At 50.6% G+C, this 23,719-nt stretch overlaps 1 protein-coding gene across 2 annotated transcripts in view; it reads left to right on the top strand.

The window, feature by feature from the left end:
- Positions 1 to 22,560, top strand: part of CLIP4 (CAP-Gly domain containing linker protein family member 4) — an 89,074-nt gene extending 66,514 nt beyond the window's left edge. For both annotated transcript variants that reach the window (XM_040334329.1, XM_040334330.1), the window contains 4 exons: positions 9,394 to 9,517; positions 12,006 to 12,070; positions 15,054 to 15,129; positions 21,757 to 22,560. In XM_040334329.1, the coding sequence (XP_040190263.1) occupies positions 9,394 to 9,517; positions 12,006 to 12,070; positions 15,054 to 15,129; positions 21,757 to 22,081 (590 nt within the window). In that variant the 3' untranslated portion in view covers positions 22,082 to 22,560. The remainder of the gene's footprint in view (positions 1 to 9,393; positions 9,518 to 12,005; positions 12,071 to 15,053; positions 15,130 to 21,756) is intronic.
- The last annotated feature ends 1,159 nt before the right edge of the window (positions 22,561 to 23,719 follow it).

The raw sequence follows: 23,719 nt of genomic DNA, 5'->3' as shown, positions 1-23,719 counted from the left end.
CCATACGAGGACTGCTCTGCTCCGCTCTCCACCCGCACTCAAAAAAAAAAAAAAGTATTCTATTTAGGCATCGGGAGTATTTGCGCGAGTACAAGTACTAGCGCAAATACTCGATATCGGTCCCGATACCCATACTAGTATCGGTATCGGGACAACCCTAATTTTTATTTATTTATTTTTTGTTATGGCGGCGATCTGAGATTTTTTTCTATCGAGATTGCGACATTACAGCGGACACATCGGACAATTTTGACGCCATTTTAGGACCATTCACATTTATACAGCGATCAGAGCTATAAAAATGCACTGATTACTGTAAAAATGACACGGACAGGGAAGAGGTTAACCAGGATGGGGTGCTGAAGGGGTTAAGTGTGTCCTAGGGATGTGTTCTAACTGTGGGGGACGTGGCTACGTGTGACACAACACTGATCACCGCTCCCGATGACAGGGAGCGGTGATCAGTGTCCTGTCACTAGGAAGAATGGGGAAATGCCTTGTTCACATCGGCATCTCCCCGTTCTGAAGCTCTGTGAGACGATCGCGGGTATCACCGCCTTACATCGAGTCTGCGGGAACCGCAGACGGACTCGCGTAGCTCGCAGCAGGCGTGCGCACGCTTACGATGCCACATTTAAGGACCGCCTCCTGCACATTTACGTATGCAGAATGGCACGGCTGGGCACAGGCACGTACAGGTACGTGCTGTGCTATTGTCCAGCCGTCTGGCGCGCGCCCGCAACCTGGTCCAAAGCTCCGGGACCCGCGGATCCAATCGCCGCTGGAGTCCCGTGATCGGTCCCCGGAGCTGAAGAACGGGGAGAGGTGAGTGTAAACACAGCTTCCCCGTTCTTCACTGTGGCGGCGTCATCGATCGTGTGTTCCCTTTTATAGGGAAACACGATCAATGACGTCACACCTACAGCCACACCCCCCTACAGTTAGAAACACACTTGAGGTCACACTTAACCCCATCAGCGCCCCCTTGTGGTTAACTCCCAAACTGCAATTGTAATTTTCACAGTAATCAGTGCATTTTTTGCTGTGAAAATGACAATGGCCCAGATTCAGGTACGACTTGCGCGGGAGCAAGTGTGATTTGCGCCGCGCAAGTACGGATTTGCTCCCAGGCAAATTTGCGGGTGACCCATAAAGCAAGCTAAGCCTGAAATGTGCCATTTTTGCACGGAGGCAGTTTCTCTGCCCCGGCGCAATTAAGGGGCAATTTTGCTCAGGGAGCAACTTGCGCTCTCATGGTTTTCCCTCAGCAAATATGCAAATGAGGAACTGCCACTGATTCATAAACTTGCGCGTGTGAGGAGCATTTTGCTCCCAAAGCGCGCAAGCTGTTTGGCCGGGGCAAATTTGCACTTTATAAAAGCAGGGGCAAGTTAGCAACAGATGGCCACAGGTCAGCTGGAGAGCAACTACAGCACTCCTCACCGTGTGTAGGGACTACAAACAAAAACAAAAACAAAAAAACTTTGAGCATAAACTAAATATAGAAAAGCTCCTAATCTGAGCAAAAAAAAAATATCCCCAAAAAAAAAAAAAAAAAATATAAGCATAATCAAAATAAATAGAAAAGGCTCATTATATGAGCAGCAAGGGATAGGTAAAAAATACAAAAATAAAAGGAAAATATTTTTTTTTTTTTTTGGACATCCTTGTGCCAAGGGTGCCCCGGCTCTGGCTCCTCAGTCTGCGTGGTTAAGCCTGTGGTGGGGATGGAGCCTGGGCTGAGGATGGAGCCTGTGGTAGGGATGGAGCCTGTGGTGGGGATGGAGCATGGGGTGGGGATGGAGGGGGGGGGAGGAGCATCAACCCCTACTTCCTCACTCCTGGCAGGTGGTGCCTGCAAGCTCTCCATGGCGTTGGCCAGGCGGGTGAGCACGCTGTTGGTTTGGGCCAACATCCGCAGCTGCCGGGTGGTATTGGTCCTCTGCTGCTGCCGGGTGGTATTGGTCCTCTGCTGCTGCCGGGTGGTATTGGTCCTCTGCTACTGCCGGGTTAATCTCCCCTCCTCCCGCACAGCAGCAGTGTTGGCCTCCACCGCACCTGCCAACCTGCTCACCTCCGCTGTTAGCAAAGCGATGGCGCCCTGCTGCTCAACCATGCAGGTGACCATGGCTCCACAGTTGGCACTGACTTCCTCCAAGCTCTCAGTATCTCGTATCCCCCGGTCAGCATGCAGGGTGAGGGCCTGCTGCAGAGAGGAGGAGGAGGATGCCAGGCTGTCCGCCACCCGCCTCAAGTCTCCCACCATGTCCCCTATATGACGGGTCTGCTCCTCCTGCAGACCTTCACGGAGGCTGGAGGGTACACCCCTAGTTTTACATAGAGCCTTTCTTGGAGGAGAGGCTGGGGCACGAACTGAGGGAGAAGAAGGGGAGTGGGCCACACTGGAGGGAGGGACACTGGAGGGGGGGACACTGGAGGGGCTTGCCCTGGAGGGGGATGACGTGATGGTCGGGGGGGTGGTGGGGAGGTCAGGGATGGTGGGATCCTCCTGGAGGTACACAGATTCATCCAGGTTGAGGATAATGGACTCCTCCACCACTTCCTCCTCCCTAGATGGACTATGGCCGATATCCTCCTCCACCAACATGCCCAGGATCTGCAGGGGGCCTGACTGCACCCCATGATGTTCTGGGGATGGCGTGGGTCGCCCTACAGCCGACGATGGCCCAGCCTCGTCATCAACATCTGTGGATGACACAAAACAAAAATGTTGCTGGAGCAACACACTTATCACATGTTCCCTTATACCCCCTCACATGTTCCCTTCTACCCCCTCATATGTTCCCTTCTACCCCCTCATATGTTCCCTTCTACCCCCTCATATGTTCCCTTCTACCCCCTCACATGTTCCCTTCTACCTCCTCATATGTTCCCTTCTACCCCCTCACATGTTCCCTTCTACCCCCTCATATGTTCCCTTCTACCCCCTCATATGTTCCCTTCTACCCCCTCATATGTTCCCTTCTACCCCCTCCCATGATACACAGCAAATATGAGAAATAAAAACTTGTTACATGTTCCCTTCTACCCCCTCATATGTTCCCTTCTACCCCCTCCCATGATACACAGCAGATATGAGAAACAAAAACTTGTTACATGTTCCCTTCTACCCCCTCATATGTTCACTTCTACCCCCTCATATGTTCCCTTCTACCCCCTCATATGTTCCCTTCTACCCCCTCATATGTTCCCTTCTACCCCCTCCCATGATACACAGCAAATATGAGAAACAAAAACTTGTTACATGTTCCCTTCTACCCCCTCATATGTTCACTTCTACCCCCTCATATGTTCCCTTCTACCCCCTCATATGTTCCCTTCTACCCCCTCCCATGATACACAGCAAATATGAGAAACAAAAACTTGTTACATGTTCCCTTCTACCCCCTCATATGTTCCCTTCTACCCCCTCATATGTTCCCTTCTACCCCCTCACATGTTCCCTTCTACCCCCTCATATGTTCCCTTCTACCCCCTCATATGTTCCCTTCTACCCCCTCATATGTTCCCTTCTACCCCCTCATATGTTCCCTTCTACCCCCTCATATGTTCCCTTCTACCCCCTCCCATGATACACAGCAGATATGAGAAACAAAAACTTGTTACATGTTCCCTTCTACCCCCTCATATGTTCACTTCTACCCCCTCATATGTTCCCTTCTACCCCCTCATATGTTCCCTTCTACCCCCTCCCATGATACACAGCAAATATGAGAAACAAAAACTTGTTACATGTTCCCTTCTACCCCCTCATATGTTCCCTTCTACCCCCTCATATGTTCACTTCTACCCCCTCATATGTTCCCTTCTACCCCCTCATATGTTCCCTTCTACCCCCTCATATGTTCCCTTCTACCCCCTCATATGTTCCCTTCTACCCCCTCATATGTTCCCTTCTACCCCCTCACATGTTCCCTTCTACCCCCTCATATGTTCCCTTCTACCCCCTCATATGTTCCCTTCTACCCCCTCATATGTTCCCTTCTACCCCCTCATATGTTCCCTTCTACCCCCTCATATGTTCCCTTCTACCCCCTCCCATGATACACAGCAGATATGAGAAACAAAAAACTTACCAGTCCCCAAGTCCCCAACAGTGGAGTCCTAGCCTGGCAGTCCCTCCACCTGCTCCAGCGCTAGACTCTGAGAGATGACCTCCTCCTCCGGATTGAGTCGCACAGAACAGGCTGGTCCTCCTCCTCCGGTGCCCCTGCTATGCTTTCTGATTAGGACAATTTTGTCCCTGACTCGACGACGCATGTCAGTAAAAAAATTTTGGATGTCCATCCAAGTCCGGTCCTCAAAGCCCAGGGCATTTATGTCCAATGTAATAGCCTCATATATTGCCCTCCTTTGGGCTACGGTGGTATTCTTTCGCTCTGAACCAAAAAGAACGGCAGTATGGCGCGTCAGTGCCGCAAGCAGTATATCCATCTCAGCCGAGACAAAATTTGCTTTTCTTTTTTTTTTCCTTATCAGGAGGTGCCATCTCAGAAAAAAGGGCAAAATTACCTTGCTCAGGGGGGGGGGGGGGGGGGGGGGGGGGGTGGAACAAGCAGGATGTAATTTTGCACAGGACCTGCGCAGGTCTGCCCCTATTTATTTGCTCAGTGCAAGCAGGTGGGCAAAATTTGCCCTGAAAATATGCGCAAACCACTGCTGAGTGGAAAAAAGATCATTTGCATAGGGCACACCCACTTTCACTTGCGCTGCCTTAGGCCCTGATTTTTGCCTTACAAAGGAGCAAGTCAGCAGACAAAAGGAATCCTGAATCAGGTGGCAATCTTTCCAATTTGCCCCAGCGCAGAGCAAATCAGCTGCTCTTCACATGTGCAACTAAAGGGCAAATCTACCTGAATCTGGGCCAATGGTCCCAAAAATGTGTCAAAATTGTCCGCAATAATGTCAGTCACGAAAAAAATCGCTGATCGCCGCCATCGGTAGTAAAAATAAAAATAATTGATAAAAATGCCATAAAACTATCCCCTATTTTGTAACCGCTATAAGTTTTGCGCAAACCAACCGATAAACGCTTATTGCGATTTTTTTTTTTTACCAAAAATATGTAGAAGAATACATATCGGCCTAAACTGAGGGGAAAAAAATAGTTTTTTAAAAAAAAAAATTGATTTTTATTATAGCAAAAAGTAAAAAATATTGTGTTTTTTTTTTTTCTTTAAATTGTCGCTCTATTTTTGTTTATAGCGCAAAAAATAAAAACCGCAGAGGTGATCAAATACCACCAAAAGAAAGCTCTATTTGTGGGGGAAAAAAGGACGTCAATTTTGTTTGGGAGCCACGTCGCACGACCGCGCAATTGTCAGTTAAAGCGACGCAGTGCCGAATCGCAAACACTGGCCGGGTCCTTTACCTGCATTTTGGTCCGGGTCTTTAGTGGTTAAAGGGGACAGACCTGTACGCCCATTTGCCCACAGGAGCCATTGTGCGGACGTATATCGGCGTGGGCTGGTCAGCAAAAACTTTGACAAGACATTCCTTCCACTAGAGGTCCCTCCTCTTCTGCTCCTCGTCATTCCACCTGTTTCTTGTGAGCCCAGGCTGTCATGGACACACCCTTTTGGGCGGGGCTCACAGTAAAGCCACAATGTATCCTGTGATTATTATTCGGGTCTTCTGCATCTCGGGGGGGGGGGGGTTACCAAGGTGCTGACCTCCATGACTAAGCCCTGGGGGTGGAGGTGAAACGCGTTGGTGTGGCCCCTAGACGGAGCCAGGCTGAAGCCGCTTTCATTTACATTCCATTCGGCTTTTGCGGGTGGGCGGCACTTGGATCTCTCTCTATCTTTTCACTGTGCGCTTGCTTTTAAAGTTGGCCCTGTTGCGTTTCTGGGGTATCCCAATCGTGGTATACAGTCAGCGAGGGCTCTAGAGCAATGGTCCCCAACCCTCTGGGCACCGGGGACCCGCTGCGTGGAATAAAATTGTGCCAAGGACTGGGGGACGTGGGTCACACGGGGGGTAAACGATTTTTCGCGGGCAATGGCCGGTGTTGACCCTTCACTCATCACGGCGCCATAATGCAGAATCAGTGGGAGCCCCGAGCGTGTCAATTGCCACACCACCTGCCACGTTGCCTGTCACCAGATGTCTTTATGGAGCTGGCTTTGTACATGGGGGGGACATTCATGTCTTTATGGAGCTGGCTTTGTACACGGGGGGGGGGGGGGTTGGCACAGTCATGCTGGAACAGAAAAGGGGCTTCACCAAACTCTGACCACCAGGTTGGAGGAGCCCCATTGTCTCCAATGTCTTTGTATGAGAAGACTCGGATCTTTTACTTTTTAGTACTGTTCTCACATTTATGAACGGGTTTGGTGGGGTATGGGTTTGGTGGGGTATGGGTTTGGTGGGGTATGGGTATGGTGGGGTATGGGTATGGGTTTGGGTTTGGTGGGGTTTGGGTTTGGTGGGATTTGGGTTTGGTGGGGTTTGGGTTTGGTGGGGTATGGGTTTGGGTTTGGTGGGGTATGGGTTTGGTGGGGTATGGGTTTGGTGGGGTATGGGTTTGGTGGGGTATGGGTTTGGTGGGGTATGGGTTTGGTGGGGTATGGGTTTGGTGGGGTATGGGTTTGGTGGGGTTTGGGTTTGGTGGGGTATGGGTTTGGTGGGGTATGGGTTTGGTGGGGTATGGGTTTGGTGGGGTTTGGGTTTGGTGGGGTTTGGGTTTGGTGGGGTATGGGTTTGGTGGGGTATGGGTTTGGTGGGGTATGGGTTTGGTGGGGTATGGGTTTGGTGGGGTATAGGTTTGGATTTGGTGGGGTATGGGTATGGGTTTGGGTTTGGTGGGGTTTGGGTTTGGTGGGGTATGGGTTTGGTGGGGTATAGGTTTGGGTTTGGTGGGGTATGGGTTTGGTGGGGTATGGGTTTGGTGGGGTATAGGTTTGGGTTTGGTGGGGTATGGGTATGGGTTTGGGTTTGGTGGGGTTTGGGTTTGGTGGGGTTTGGGTTTGGTGGGGTATGGGTTTGGTGGGGTATGGGTTTGGTGGGGTATGGGTTTGGTGGGGTATAGGTTTGGGTTTGGTGGGGTATGGGTTTGGTGGGGTATAGGTTTGGGTTTGGTGGGGTATGGGTTTGGTGGGGTATGGGTTTGGTGGGGTATGGGTTTGGTGGGGTATGGGTTTGGGTTTGGTGGGGTATGGGTTTGGTGGGGTATGGGTTTGGGTTTGCTGGGGTATAGGTTTGGGTTTGGTGGGGTATGGGTTTGGTGGGGTATGGGTTTGGGTTTGCTGGGGTATGGGTTTGGGTTTGCTGGGGTATAGGTTTGGGTTTGGTGGGGTTTGGTGGGGTTTGGGTTTGGTGGGGTTTGGTGGGGTATGGGTTTGGGTTTGGTGGGTATTCAGGACTGACCATCGGGTCTCACTTCCAATATGCAGGTCTAGTATAATTCCATACCTCAGTATAGATATTTCCAGGAAAATTCAGAATTCTATCTGTTGAAAAGTCGATCTCCCCGCTCACTACTATAAACAAAGATTGGCATCTGGTCTAAGCTTCTGATTGGTGTTCTGGGATGTACTAACCTTGTTTCAATGATTCTTCTGACCCAAATCTTTTCTGTTCTTTGGCCCGCCCTGATCTGTTTTACCCTCGGAGTAGATCCTTCACCCTCCCGGTCCACATTCCGCCGTTCCCATGTTGCCATTTTTGTTTTTATAATATGACCTTTTCCAGGAAATTTTCTCCCTACTCTTAGACTCTGGCCTGGGACACAATGACCTCCTATTGCCTCCATGGGCAGGATTGGAGACTCTGGCCTGGGACACAATGACCTCCTATTGCCTCCATGGGCAGGATTGGAGACTCTGGCCTGGGACACAATGACCTCCTATTGCCTCCATGGGCAGGATTGGAGACTCTGGCCTGGGACACAATGACCTCCTATTGCCTCCATGGGCAGGATTGGAGACTCTGGCCTGGGACACAATGACCTCCTATTGCCTCCATGGGCAGGATTGGAGACTCTGGCCTGGGACACAATGACCTCCTATTGCCTCCATGGGCAGGATTGGAGACTCTGGCCTGGGACACAATGACCTCCTATTGCCTCCATGGGCAGGATTGGAGACTCTGGCCTGGGACACAATGACCTCCTATTGCCTCCATGGGCAGGATTGGAGACTCTGGCCTGGGACACAATGACCTCCTATTGCCTCCATGGGCAGGATTGGAGACTCTGGCCTGGGACACAATGACCTCCTATTGGCTCCATGGGCAGGATTGGAGACTCTGGCCTGGGACACAATGACCTCCTATTGCCTCCATGGGCAGGATTGGAGACTCTGGCCTGGGACACAATGACCTCCTATTGCCTCCATGGGCAGGATTGGAGACTCTGGCCTGGGACACAATGACCTCCTATTGCCTCCATGGGCAGGATTGGAGACTCTGGCCTGGGACACAATGACCTCCTATTGCCTCCATGGGCAGGATTGGAGACTCTGGCCTGGGACACAATGACCTCCTATTGCCTCCATGGGCAGGATTGGAGACTCTGGCCTGGGACACAATGACCTCCTATTGCCTCCATGGGCAGGATTGGAGACTCTGGCCTGGGACACAATGACCTCCTATTGCCTCCATGGGCAGGATTGGAGACTCTGGCCTGGGACACAATGACCTCCTATTGCCTCCATGGGCAGGATTGGAGACTCTGGCCTGGGACACAATGACCTCCTATTGGCTCCATGGGCAGGATTGGAGACTCTGGCCTGGGACACAATGACCTCCTATTGCCTCCATGGGCAGGATTGGAGACTCTGACCTGGGACACAATGACCTCCTATTGCCAGCAGCTTTCTGGGATACTCCCGTTACATATTCCAGGAGGCCATGGGCAGGATTTTTTTTTTTTTTTTTCAGCAGGAACGTGGGGGGGAATGCAGTTCCGGCACCTCCCAAAACTGAATGTATGCAATGGAAAGAGGTGCTGGAGAGTCTGTTGATGGCTGCTGGGGGATCTATAGTTGCTGGAGGGGATCTATTTTTGTGAAGGAAGGGAATTGTTGCTGGGGAGTTCTTTTGTTGCTTGTGGGGGATCTATTGTTGGCGGGGGGGGTCAGTCATTGCTAGGAGGGATGTACTGTTGAGGGTGGGGTCTATCGATGATGGCTACTGGGGGATCTATTTTTTCAGGGGGTTCTATTGTTGCTCGGAGGTGGTTAGGGGGCGGAGTCCAGGGTGGCTTGTAAGGGAGGAGTTCTGCACCTATTCTCTGGGCATGGGTATTCTATGGCGGTTGTGCCAGGTGGGTCATTGCTGGTGCCCGCACCTTGATATCCTGCGACAATCTTAAACAATTACAATGTATCATTTTTAGTTTGCTGGTTTTATATATATTTTTTCTCTTGGCAGGACATTGGTGTGGGATTGAATTGGATAAACCGCACGGGAAGAACGATGGGTCAATCTCGGGGGTTCAGTATTTTACTTGTCCCCCCAAACATGGAGTGTTTGCCCCGCCATCGCGAGTACAAAGGTGAGTGAATTCTGCCCCCGATGTTTCCTCCCTTCCCCTCCCCCGCAGAGCTCTGTACATCCTTCTAGTCCTGTAATCTCTTTTCAGCCCAACATTGTAGCAAACTTGTTTCCTTATTTTGCATTCACCCCCAATTCATGCAAAGGCCCACCCACTGAGGGGCCGTATATTTGTGCGCGGCCGGCGCCAAGGGGTTAAATATCTCCTCCTTCCCGAAAAACTCCCAAAGCTGGCATTCCCGTCTCCTGCCCTTTTGCGGTAGTACCTTGTCCCCACCTTCATGAGGAAAAGGGCCTCCTCCCCACAACCCTGGCCTGGTGGTTATGGGGGATTTTGGACGGGGGGGGGGAGGGGGCTGTCGGAATCTGGAAGAACATGGAGGCCCCCAGATACCAATCTACCCCCTTATATCATAAAATGTCAATTCTGATGCCCGCCAACTCGCTGAAACTAAAAACCCGAGGGATGGTGAACGTCAGATCCACCCAAATGGGGTCCGAACCCTCGGCTCCTCCCCAGTCTTCAGAACTGCATGGGGGGCCATTGAATTGGTGGTGGTGGTGGTGGTGGGGGGGTTCCACCTCCTGTCACCTTTTTCTAGGCTCTACCGTCCTATCAGGAACCCCGGTAATGAAGTCACCGGTTCAGTCGCATTCACTGAGAAGGGAAGCAGGAATGAAAGCTCCGCCCCTCTTCTGTGATGTCAGACACCGGAAGCGATGAGGAATTTCTGGTTTGGGTTTGTTTGTTGATGAGCCGTTACCGCATTGTACGCCGTCTGATCAAACCGGAGGCCAGAGGAGAGGAGACCCCAAATATCTCTGTAAAGAGGACCTGTTATGTCCATCCCATCACAAGGGATGTTGTTCACCTCTTGTAATGGCAATAAAGTTAATAAAAAAAAAAAAAAAAGATACAATGTAAAAATAAAATAAATATTAAAAGATTTTTTTAAAGCGCCCTCGTACTGCCCCCCCCCCCCTCGGTGCTCAGGCACAAATGTGAACATGCATGTTGGTCTCACGCGCATGTAAATGGCGATCGCACCAAACGTTAGGTCACTCCCGTGAACGTCGGAGTGAGAGCGATAATTCTACCGCCGGATCTCCTGTGTAACTCCAAACTGGTCCCCTGTAAAAGCGTCACCTGTGGATAATGTAATGTACCGTGGTTAGTCGCCATATTACGGGCGTGTGCAATTTTAATCCCCCCCCCCCCAAAAAAAATTGCATTTGTAAAAACCCCATCCCCCCCCCCCTGTAAATACCATGTGACATAAAAAAAATACATAATTTTGTGTTTTTTTATGAGAAATGTCAGAATTGGCCTGGGGGGGGTCACATGATTAAAGAGCCTCACCTGCCATTAGCATAAAAAAATAAAATAATCAAACTTTGAGGGTCGTAGCTTGGCGACCTGTGGTCAGAGACCACGAATACATTCCCCACCACTGGTTAAAATTTGGGGCTCCCGGGACCTATAGTTCTGGAGATACGGGGATGCTTGCACAGCCTGTCAAAAGCTACATACAGAGCGGCAGTGGTGGCTGGTGCTCAAAATTTTTGGGGGGACGCAAAGGAAAAAAAAAATTGCAGTCTCACTGTGCCCAAACGCAGCCGCTGTTACATGCCATCAAATGCAGCCACTGTGCCATCCATTGTCACCACTGTGCCATGCCCATAAACGCAGCCACTGTGCCATCCATTGTCACCACTGTGCCATCCATTGTCACCACTGTGCCATGCCATTAAACGCAGCCACTGTGCCCTTTAATGGTCGCCGCTGTGCCAATTGTCCCCACTGTGCCCTGTAAATTGCTTTCCCCCCCCCCCCCCCCCCCGCCCGGCACTTACCTTTACTGGTTTTAGGCATCCACGTCCCACGATGTCTTCTCCCGCCCTCGATGACTGACAGGCGTCTCAGCCAATCAGGTTACAGGTAGCCAGAACCGGCCAACCTGATTGGCTGAGACGCCTGTCATCTTATCCAAGGGGCGTACAGTCTGTGCGCTCCGAGAATAAGCTTCCGGGACCCGAGGGCTGTATTGGGAAAGCCTATCAGAGCCGTTGGCTTTGATAGACATTTCCTTACAGCCAACCAGCTGGCGTTATTCAGATGGCCGGACATTGAGCGCCGACCATCTGAATAACAGCGGCGACAATAACATAGATTGGTGCAATGCATGAATCTATGTTATTTCAGTGGCGGTGAGAGCCAGAGGGGGCGGCGCTCCAGCGCCCTCTATGGACGAATCGCCACTGCAGAGCGGCCAGTATAAATACAAGCTGACACTCTCTGCAAAGACAAATGCTCTCTTCAAGCCCTGCGGCGGATCGGAGGACTTGAGCAATATAAACATTTGTATAGAAGTTGGAGTTCTGCGGGGGGGGGGGGGAATATTCCGGGACATTTTAATGGCGGTCCGCTCTGCGATTTTCAGCTGCGATCTTCCGTGTTCATGAAAAAGTTTCCGTCTTTTGTTCTGTAGGCTCTCGGGATCGGTGGAGTCTCTATCCGAGATCCCAGCCAGCAACCTGAATCATTCCTTCCCAGGTATGTACTAAGAATGTGAGTCTGATATTGGGGTGTACACCGCTATCAGGACCTGTGTGTGTATATAGATATATATATATATTCTGAACCACGGACAAAGCCACTGAAATTCCCACCACATCCCTAAATTAGAAAGATATTGGGGTATGTGAGGGATTTTTTAGGTGCTTGTACTAGGAAAATATTAGACATTTTATTTTATCATTAGTTAAAAAATACCTAAAAAAAATATATTGCATTTTTTTTTTTCAAAATTGTCGCTCTATTTTTGTTTATAGCGCAAAAAATAAAAACCGCAGAGGTGATTAAATACCACCAAAAGAAAGCTCTATTTGTGGGGAAAAAAGGACGCCAATTTTGTTTGGGAGCCACGTCGCACGACCGCGCAATTGTCAGTTAAAGCGACGCAGTGCCGAATCGCAAAAAGGGGCCAGGTCCTTTACCTGCATTTTGGTCCGGGTCTTAAGTGGTTAAATGCCTCCTATGGCAACTTGCAGTCCTTGGCTTGTTGCGGAGTTTGTAGAACCCTTGAATCTCCACTGATTGCAGCTTTTATATACTTGTCCTAGATCCTGGGAAAGGTTTATGCTCCATGTGGACATAATCTCCTGAGGAAGACCAGATTGAGGGTGAAACATGTTGGGAACCACATCAAACTTGCTGTAGCCATAAGGACTGTACTATATGTATTTGCTGTGATATTGTTTTTAGATATTTTTTAACTAATGTTAAAATAAAGGGCCAGATTCACAGAAGAGATACGATGGAGTATCTCAGATCCCCCATCGTATCTCTGACTTACACTGCTCCTATCTATGCACCTCATTCATAGAATCACATACGCATAGATAGGGCTGAGATCCGACAGTGTTACACTGTGTTACACTGTTGGATCTTTTTTTTGATTTAAAAATGGTGCCGGGGGCGTTCCCGCTGATTTACACTGAATAATATGTAAATCAGCGAGATACGCGAAATTCACGAACGTACACGGACCCGACGCTGTGTTCTTACGTCGTTTCCGTAGCGCGGTACCCGTCGTATACTTACCCCTGCTAAAAGCAGGGGTAAGTATTGTCAAGTATGGCCGTCGTTCCCGCGTCGATTTTGAAATTTCCTACGTCGTTTGCGTACGCCGATTCACGAACACGCGCGTCGCAAGTCCCGCTCACGTCGCAACCACTGACGTCCTATTGACGTCAGTGGGAGCAATGCACGCCGGGAAATTCCCCGGACGACGCATGCGTATTTAAATCGGCGCGGGAGCGCGCCTGATTTAAATATGACACTCCCCTAGCCGCGGAATTTGAATTCCGCCGGGGGATTTAGGATCCGCCGTCACAAGTTTGGAGGTAAGTGTGTTGTGAATTTGACACTTTCCTCACAAACTTGCGAGGGCGGATCTTAAAACACATAGGTTACACGGATCTAAAGATCCGCTAACCTTTGTGTATCTGGCCCATAATATCTTTCTTTTAATATTTTTCTCGGATCCATTTCCTCGTACAAGCACCTTAAAAATCCGATACATATTCCAATATTTGTATATACTGTATCTATATAGTGTGTGTATATAGTACATCCTGGATGTAAGGATACTTCTACCTTAGCAGGGTTTTTTTTTCCTTCTTTTAACTGACAATTTCACGGTCATCCAACGCCGTTGGACAAGTTATATAAAAGCTGCGATCAGTGGCGCCAAGGACTGCAGGTGACCATAGGAGGCGTTTGGGGACAGTTTGCAGTCACATGATCCGCCCAGGAGGGACACAACATTTCTCATATGTGTCACATTACAGGACTTTCGCTCTTTATATGAGTGGCCTGTCTTAGAAATTTTGGCCCGGATTCACAAAGGACTTACGCCGACGTATAACAAGTTACGCCGACGTAAGTGCAAATGTGCGCCGTCGTATCTGTGCGCCAGACCCACAAACAGACATGCGCCTAAAACCAGGCTACACCCCGCCAACGTAGCTTGCACACGCTGGCGTAGGGTGGGCGCACATATGGGCTGGGCGCACGGTGCCGCTCCCATTGATTAGCCATTCAAATATGTAAATACAGCGATTCACGAACGTGCGTGTGCTACGCGAGATGCGCGCAAGTTGTACGTCCGGCGCAAAGTTATTCCCCATAAAGGAGGTGTAACCCAGCTACAGACATGCTCAGGTCTGCACCAGGGAACACAAGCCGGCGTATTTTACGTTGGACGTGTGTCTGGCTGGGCCTACGTTATGTTCATGGCGTACGCGGTGATCCGGCATTGTTTAGGCAGTTGTTCCGACGTGGTTGTGAGCAGGCGCACTGGGATGCGTCCTCGTCACGGCGCCTGCGCAGTTCGTGATACGTACCTGTCTGGCGCTCGGCCCATCATTTGCATGGGGTCACGCCTCATTTGCATGGGGTCACGCCCACTTCCACCTACGCCGGCGTACGCCTTCGAAACCCACGCTGGCGCAAGGTAGGTAGCACTGGCTTGCTGAATGCAATGTTTCTGCCCTATAAACAAAAAAAATAACCTTTTTTTTTTTTTTTTTGTATGTCTTTTTATTTTTTTTTGTACTGTAATAAAATCTTGCTTTTTTCTTATTATTTTTATTATAGGCTGAACATGGGCTAAAAAAAATTCAAACAACTTAACATTTTTCTATATTTTTTGTTGTTGTTATTACCATATTTATATTTTTATTATTATTTCTTTTTTAAATTAATAATTTACATTTCTATTTTGATTATTATATTTACAGGTTTCTAAGTTATTTTATTCTTATTTACATTATTTTTTTTTTTTTTATTCTGTAATTGTATTTGACAGTTACAACTTTAAACAGATGTTATTGCAGCCTGAAGGGGGCAGTGTTCATCTGCAGATTGAAGCCTCCAGCTTACATTTGATTGTTTTTGTAGCTGTTGGCTGAATGCTGATGATGGACAGTTTTTAGGATCTCTAATAACCGGATTTTTCCCAAATTATTTTCAGGATTTAAAAGAAGTCTGAGCTCCACCTCCACCTCCACTTCCCAGAAAGATGTCAGCCGGAGACACTCGTTTGGCAGGTATTGATTATAATGGTGGGAGGTGTCGGCTCTCCTTCCCGCCCTCACTGGAGGAATATCACTGTGATGTCATAATAATAATCCAGCCAAAATGTTTCTTGTTACTAGGGTTGTCCCGATACCGATACTAGTATCGGTATCGGGACCGATTCCGAGTATTTGCGGGAGTACTCGTACTCGCGCAAATACCCCCGATACCCAAATAGAATACTTACCCCCCCCCCCCCCCCCCCCCCCCCCGCCATATGCAATGTCTGCATATGGGGGAGACGATAGCTGCATGGGGGGACAATGTCTGCATATGGGGGGGACAATGTCTGCATATGGGGGGGACAATGTCTGCATATGGGGGAGACAATGGCTGCATATGGGGGACAATGGCTGTATATGGGGGGAGACGATAGCTGCATGGGGGGACAATGTCTGCATATGGGGGAGACAATGGCTGTATATGGGGGGGACAATGGCTGGATATGGGGGGGACAATGGCTGGATATGGGGGAGACAATGGCTGGATATGGGGGAGACAATGGCTGGATATGGGGGGGGGACAATGGCTGTATATGGGGGGGGGGCAATGGCTGTATATGGGGGGGGGGCAATGGCTGTATATGGGGGGGGGGCAATGGCTGTATATGGGGGGGGGACAATGGCTGTATATGGGGGGGGGACAATGGCTGTATATGGGGGGGGGACAATGGCTGTATATGGGAGACAATGGCTGGATATGGGGGAGACAATGGCTGGATATGGGGGAGACAATGGCTGCATATGGGGGACAATGGCTGGATATGGGGGAGACAATGGCTGTATATGGGGGGGGACATGGATGTATATGGGGGGGACATGGATGTATATGGGGGGGACATGGATGTATATGGGGGGGACAATGGCTGTATATGGGGGAGACAATGGCTGTATATGGGGGGGAGACGATAGCTGCATGGGGGGACAATGGCTGCATATGGGGGAGACAATGGCTGTATATGGGGGGGACAATGGCTGGATATGGGGGGGACAATGGCTGGATATGGGGGGGACAATGGCTGGATATGGGGGGGACAATGGCTGGATATGGGGGAGACAATGGCTGGATATGGGGGGGGGACAATGGCTGTATATGGGGGGGGGACAATGGCTGTATGTGGGGGGGACAATGGCTGGATATGGGAGGGACAATGGCTGGATATGGGAGGACATGGCTGCATATATGTGGGGGGGACAATGGCTGTATATGGGGGGGACAATGGCTGCATATGGGGGGACAATGGCTGCATATATGTGGGGGGACAATGGCTGCATATGGGGGGACAATGGCTGCATTTGGGGACACATTTAAAAAAAAGTATCGGTATTCGGTATCGGCGACTACTTGAAAAACAGTATCGGTACTCGTACTCAGTCCTAAAAAAGTGGTATCGGGACAACCCTACTTGTTACATTTGTACCGAGCCAAGTTTGTTTTCTTCTCAACAAAAGTGTAGTTACTCTTTAACCACTTTAGCTCCAGAAGATATAATATCAATTTATTTTTTGAGAGAGACCCAGGAGAGCTGCTCCTTTTGTGCACATCGCTGGAGCGAGATGGGGTTCAGGTAAGTATTAGGGGGGGGGGGGGCTTTACACAGAAGTTTCTTAACCTTAAATGTATAGAATGTATGAACGTAAAAAAAACATGGAACCTTTACAACCACTTCAGTCATAAATGGTGGTGCGCCAGGAAGACGTCACATGTGACGAAACATGTCGGGTGGAGCTACGCACTGACGCCATCGTGCCCCAGGTGGGGTTTTTTCTCTGTCGGAGTTCCATACAGACGATCGGAAAAATTAAAACATGCTCACTTGTGGGACAGCAACCGGCAAGCCGCCATTGCTCACTTGTAGGACAGCAACCGGCAAGCCGCCATTGCTCACTTGTAGGCCAGCAACCGGCAAGCCGCCATTGCTCACTTGTAGGACAGCGAGTGGCAAGCCGCCATTGCTCACTTGTGGGACAGCGAGTGGAAAGCCGCCATTGCTCACTTGTGGGACAGCGAGTGGAAAGCCGCCATTGCTCACTTGTGGGACAGCGAGTGGAAAGCTGCCATCGCCCACTCATGGGATGGGGCTGAATAGTGAAATATGGGTGCTGAGGATTGCCGCGTTCATCACCTGATTGGGGGCCCCTTCGGTCAGTTGCCGTTTGTCCTTCTCCCTCTGTTGTGTTCACCATTCGCCCACCGGGGCAAGTTTTTCATGTAAAAATCTGCATTTTTTTTTTTTCTAAGAAATCCTGTAAACCCCCCACAAATGTATATATTTTCTGAAAGCAGAGACCCTGGAGAATAAAATGATGGCAGTTGAGATTTTTGTAAATATCACCCAGCTCAATGCAAAGATTCAAGAAGAAATACACTGAGATAATTTTTAGTGCAAACAAACACAATAGTACACTTTTTAGTTTTTTTGGCAATGTATAAAACTTGGGGGGCCCATCGTTTTTTTGCGATTCACTCGACGCAACCCCGAGTTCTTCAGAGGCAACTCTTTTTAAAAGCCTTTTTACAGATTATCGGTTTAGAGTGGGATGGCCCCCGAGCTATTGCCCTCACTCAGACGTTTGCAATCATACATGTTGTACAATCGATGTTTACATATATGTGCTCACCCTGCAGTGTGTGGTATGGGGGGGGGGGGTGTGTGTGTACTGGGGGGGTGTGTGTGTGTGTGTACTGGGGGGTGTGTACTTGGGTGTGTGTGTGTACTGTGTGTGTGTGTGTACTGGGGGGCGGGGGGGGTGTGTGTACTGGGGTGTGTGTACTTGGGTGTGTGTGTGTGTGTGTGTGTGTGTACTGGGGGGTGTGTGTACTGGGGGGTGTGTGTACTGTGTGTGTGTACTGGGGGTGTGTGTACAGGGGTGTGTGTACTGTGTGTGTGTGTGTGTGTGTGTGTGTGTGTGTGTACTTGGGGTGTGTACGGGGTGTGTGTGTACTGGGGGGGGGTGTGTGTGTGTGTGTGTGTGTGTGTGTGTACTTGTACTTGGGGGGGGGGGGTGTATGTACCGGGTGTGTGTGTACGAGGGGGTGTGTACTGGGGGTGTGTGTGTGTGTACTTGGGGGGGGGGGGGTGTACTGGGGGAGTGTACTGGGGGGTGTATGTGTGTGTACTTGGAGGGGGGGGGTGTGTACTGGGGATGTGTGTGTGTGTGTACTTGGGGGGATGTGTGTACTGGGGGTGTGTGTGTGTGTGTACTTGGGGTGTGTGTGTGTGTGTGTGTGTGTACTGGGGGGGGTGTGTGTGTGTGTGTGTGTGTGTACTGGGGGGTGTGTGTGTACTGGGGGGTGTGTGTGTACTGGGGGTGTGTGTGTACTGGGGGTGTGTGTGTGTGTGTACTGGGGGGGTGTGTGTACTGGGGGGGTGTGTGTACTGGGGGTGTGTGTGTACTGGGGGTGTGTGTGTGTACTGGGGGGGTGTGTGTACTGGGGGTGTGTGTGTGTACGGGGGTGTGTGGGTGTGTGTGTACTGGGGGGGTGTGTGTACTGGGGGTGTGTGTGTACTGGGGGTGTGTGTGTGTGTGTGTACTGGGGGGGTGTGTGTACTGGGGGTGTGTGTGTACTGGGGGTGTGTGTGTGTGTGTGTACGGGGGTGTGTGTGTGTACTGGGGGTGTGTGTGTACTGGGGGTGTGTGTGTACGGGGGTGTGTGTGTACTGGGGGTGTGTGTGTGTGTGTGTGTACTGGGGGTGTGTGTGTACTGGGGGTGTGTGTGTACTGGGGGTGTGTGGGTGTGTGTGTACTGGGGGTGTGTGTGTACTGGGGGTGTGTGTGTGTGTACGGGGGTGTGTGTGTACTGGGGGTGTGTGTGTACTGGGGGGTGTGTGTACTGTGTGTGTGTACTGTGTGTGTGTACTGGGGGTGTGTGTACAGGGGTGTGTGTACTGTGTGTGTGTGTGTGTGTGTGTGTACTTGGGGTGTGTACGGGGTGTGTGTGTACTGGGGGGGGGTGTGTGTGTGTGTGTGTGTGTGTGTGTGTGTGTACTTGTACTTGGGGGGGGGGGGTGTATGTACCGGGTGTGTGTGTACGAGGGGGTGTGTACTGGGGGTGTGTGTGTGTGTACTTGGGGGGGGGGGGGGTGTACTGGGGGAGTGTACTGGGGGGTGTATGTGTGTGTACTTGGAGGGGGGGGTGTGTACTGGGGATGTGTGTGTGTGTGTACTTGGGGGGATGTGTGTACTGGGGGTGTGTGTGTGTGTGTACTTGGGGTGTGTGTGTGTGTGTGTGTGTGTGTGTGTGTGTGTACTGGGGGGTGTGTGTGTGTGTGTGTGTGTGTACTGGGGGGTGTGTGTGTACTGGGGGGTGTGTGTGTACTGGGGGTGTGTGTGTACTGGGGGTGTGTGTGTGTGTGTACTGGGGGGGTGTGTGTACTGGGGGGGTGTGTGTACTGGGGGTGTGTGTGTACTGGGGGTGTGTGTGTGTACTGGGGGGGTGTGTGTACTGGGGGTGTGTGTGTGTACGGGGGTGTGTGGGTGTGTGTGTACTGGGGGGGTGTGTGTACTGGGGGTGTGTGTGTACTGGGGGTGTGTGTGTGTGTGTGTACTGGGGGGGTGTGTGTGTGTACTGGGGGGGTGTGTGTACTGGGGGTGTGTGTGTGTGTGTGTACGGGGGTGTGTGTGTGTACTGGGGGTGTGTGTGTACGGGGGTGTGTGTGTACTGGGGGTGTGTGTGTGTGTGTGTGTACTGGGGGTGTGTGTGTACTGGGGGTGTGTGTGTACTGGGGGTGTGTGGGTGTGTGTGTACTGGGGGTGTGTGTGTACTGGGGGTGTGTGTGTGTACGGGGGTGTGTGTACTGGGGGTGTGTGTGTGTACTTGGGGGGGGGGTGTGTGTGTACTTGGGGGGGGGGGGGGTGTACTGGGGGAGTGTACTGGGGGGCAGTGGCGGTTCGTCCATAGAGGGCGCTGGAGCGCCGCCCCCTCTGGCTCTCACCGCCACTGAGTGAAATAACATAGATTCATGCATTGCACCAATCTATGTTATTTTCGCCGCTGCCGCTGTTATTCAAATGGTCGGCGCTCAATGTCCGGCCATCTGAATAACGCCAGCTGGTTGGCTGTAGGGAAATGTCTATCAAAGCCAACAGCTCTGATAGGCTTTCCCAATACAGCCCTCGGGTCCCGGAAGCTTATTCTCGGAGCGCACAGACTGTACGCCCCTTGGATAAGATGACAGGCGTCTCAGCCAATCAGGTTGGCCGGTTCTGGCTACCTGTAACCTGATTGGCTGAGACGCCTGTCAGTCATCGAGGGCGGGAGAAGACATCGTGGGACGTGGATGCCTGACTCCAGTAAAGGTAAGTGCCGGGCGGGGGGGGGGGGGGGAGAAAGCAATTTACAGGGCACAGTGGGGACAATTGGCACAGCGGCGACCATTAAAGGGCACAGTGGCTGCGTTTAATGGCATGGCACAGTGGTGACAATGTATGGCACAGGGGCTGCGTTTAATGGCATGGCACAGTGGTGACAATGTATGGCACAGTGGCTGCGTTTAATGGCATGGCACAGTGGTGCGAATTGATGGCACAGTGACTGCGTTTAATGGCATGTAACAGTGGCTGCAATTGGGCACAGTGAGACTGCAATTTTTTTTTTCCTTTGCGCCCCCCCCAAAAATTTTGAGCACCAGCCGCCACTGCTGGGGGGTGTATGTGTGTGTACTTGGGGGGGGGTGTACTGGGGGAGTGTACTGGGGTGTGTGTGTGTGTGTACTTGGGGGGGGGGGGTGTACTGGGGGTGTGTGTGTGTGTGTGTGTGTGTGTGTGTGTGTACTTGGGAGGGGGGGTGGTGTGTACAGGGGGGGGGGTGTGTACGGGGGGTGTGTGTATGTGTGTGTGTGTACTTGGGGGGGGGGGGGGTGTGTGTGTACTGGGGGTGTGTGTGTACTGGGGGTGTGTGTGTGTGTGTGTGTGTGTACGGGGGTGTGTGTACAGGGGGGGTGTGTACTGGGGGTGTGTGTACTGGGGGTGTTTGTACTGGGGGTGTGTGTGTGTGTGTGTGTACTTGGGGGTGTGTGTGTACTGGGGGGGTGTGTACTTGGGGGTGTGTGTGTGTGTGTGTGTACTGGGGGGGTGTGTGTGTACTTGGGGGTGTGTGTGTACTGGGGGAGGTGTACTGGGGGTGTGTGTGTGTGTGTGTACTGGGGGGGTGTGTGTACTTGGGGGTGTGTGTGTACTGGGGGGTGTGTGTGTACTTGGGGGTGTGTGTGTACTTGGGGGGGTGTGTGTGTGTACTTGGAGGGGGGGTGTGTACTGGGGGTGTGTGTGTGTGTGTGTGTACTGGGGGGTGTGTGTGTGCACTGGGGGTGGTGTACTGGGGGGTGTATGTGTGTGTACTTGGGGGGGGGGGTGTGTACTGGGGGTGTGTGTGTACTTGGGGGGGTGTGTGTGTGTACTGGGGGTGTGTGTACTTGGGGGTGTGTGTACTTGGGGGAGTGTACGGGGGTGTGGTGTGTGTGTGTGTGTGTGTGTGTGTGTGTGTACGGGGGTGTGTGTACTGGGGGGGGGGGGTACTGGGGGCATAAATGTTATAACTTAACGCCTTGGAAATAAATAAATAAATAACCGCCATTTTGTTTCTCCTCTCCCTCTGACCAGACCCCGGAAGCCGGCGCTCCGCCGCAGTTGGAGCAGCACCAGCTCCACCAGCACGAGTGACGGAGGGGTGAAGCTGCACAAAGGCTCCCAGGTTCTCCTGAGCAGCTCTAATGAAATGGCCGTCATCCGCTACATCGGCCCCACGGACTTCGCCCCCGGCGTCTGGCTGGGCCTGGAACTGCGCTCCGCCAAAGGCAAAAACGACGGGTCGATCGGAGAGCAGCGCTACTTCCACTGCAAACCCAACCATGGTGTCCTCGTCCGACCCGGGAGAGTCACTTATCGAGGGATCAACGGATCCAAGCTGGTGGATGACGTCTGCTGACCCAAGTCCTGGTGGATCGCCAATCCGGAGATTACCGACTCACGCCAGCGCTGATCGTTTTTGTGACTTGTCAAGTCGTTTCTTCTTCTTCTTCCTCCAGTTTTTCTTTCACGTTTCTCAGATGTGTTTCTATCGCCGAGATTGTATCGTTTTTAATTATTTTGTTGTTTTCATGCCAAACTTTCTATCCGGGCTTTCCAATGCCGGTGTTCCGTCAGATTTGGCGACCCGTCATAATTGGTATCGGAAGTGACGTTCCGTCGCCGCCATCCTGCTACACCCCCGCACTCCTCCACCAAGAAGGGGGCAAGCGGACATCTTGTTACACCCACCGGAGTTTTGCATTTTACGGTTATTTTTAACACAAAAGGTGAAATACAAATACAGGAAAACCTCGGACTGCGGGGATAATCCGTTCCAGAAACATGCTTGTAATCCAAAGCGCTTGTATATCAAAGCAATGTTTTTACAGGGTATAAAAGAGAAGAGAGGCGCCTCTAAGTGTAGCAATAAGTTGCTAAATGTTGTCCCTTCATTACATGTAACCCATATTGCTACACTTTGAGGCGCCTCTCTTCTCTTTTATACTCAGTTGTGACATGACGCTGCTCTTATATCAAGACATCGCTTGTATATCAAGACATTGCTTGTATATCAAGACATTGCTTGTATATCAAGACATTGCTTGTATATCAAGACATTGCTTGTATATCAAGACATCGCTTGTATATCAAGTCATCGCTTGTATATCAAGTCATCGCTTGTATATCAAGTCATCGCTTGTATATCAATACATCGCTTGTACATCAAGTCATCGCTTGTACATCAAGTCATCGCTTGTACATCAAGACATCGCTTGTACATCAAGACATCGCTTTTATATAAAGACATAATCGCTTGTATATCAAGTCATCGCTTGTATATCAATACATCGCTTGTATATCAAGTCATCGCTTGTACATCAAGACATCGCTTGTATATCAAGTCATCGCTTGTATATCAAGTCATCGCTTGTACATCAAGTCATCGCTTGTACATCAAGTCATCGCTTGTACATCAAGTCATCGCTTGTATATCAAGACATCGCTTGTACCTCAAGGCATCGCTTGTACATCAAGGCATCGCTTGTATATCAAGACATCGCTTGTATGTCAAGACATCGCTTGTATATCAAGACATCGCTTGTATATCAAGACATCGCTTGTACGTCAAGTCACCGCTTGTACGTCAAGACATCGCTTGTACGTCAAGACACCGCTTGTATGTCAAGACATCGCTTGTATATCAAGGCATCGCTTGTATATCAAGACATCGCTTGTATGTCAAGACATCGCTTGTATACCAAGACATCGCTTGTATGTCAAGACATCGCTTGTATGTCAAGGCAACATTTATTAAAACATTTTGCTTGTCTTACAAAACGCTCTCAAACCAAGTCACTCTCAATCCAAGGTTTTACAGTATTCGTAGATCCCACTGACTGTTTACATGTTGAACGTGTTCTGTCACATTAGCAAACCTGTGAGGTCAGCAGGATTGCCGCTGCTTTGTACCATTTAAACAGTCCGTCCGGATTCCAAAATACAAGTAGAACCTCGGATTGCGAGGATAATCCGTTCCAGGAGAACGCTCGTAATC

The sequence above is a fragment of the Rana temporaria genome, assembly GCF_905171775.1.
Source record: "Rana temporaria chromosome 4 unlocalized genomic scaffold, aRanTem1.1 chr4yy, whole genome shotgun sequence".
Classification (NCBI taxonomy): domain Eukaryota; kingdom Metazoa; phylum Chordata; class Amphibia; order Anura; family Ranidae; genus Rana; species Rana temporaria.
This window is presented reverse-complemented; position numbering and strand designations above follow the sequence as displayed.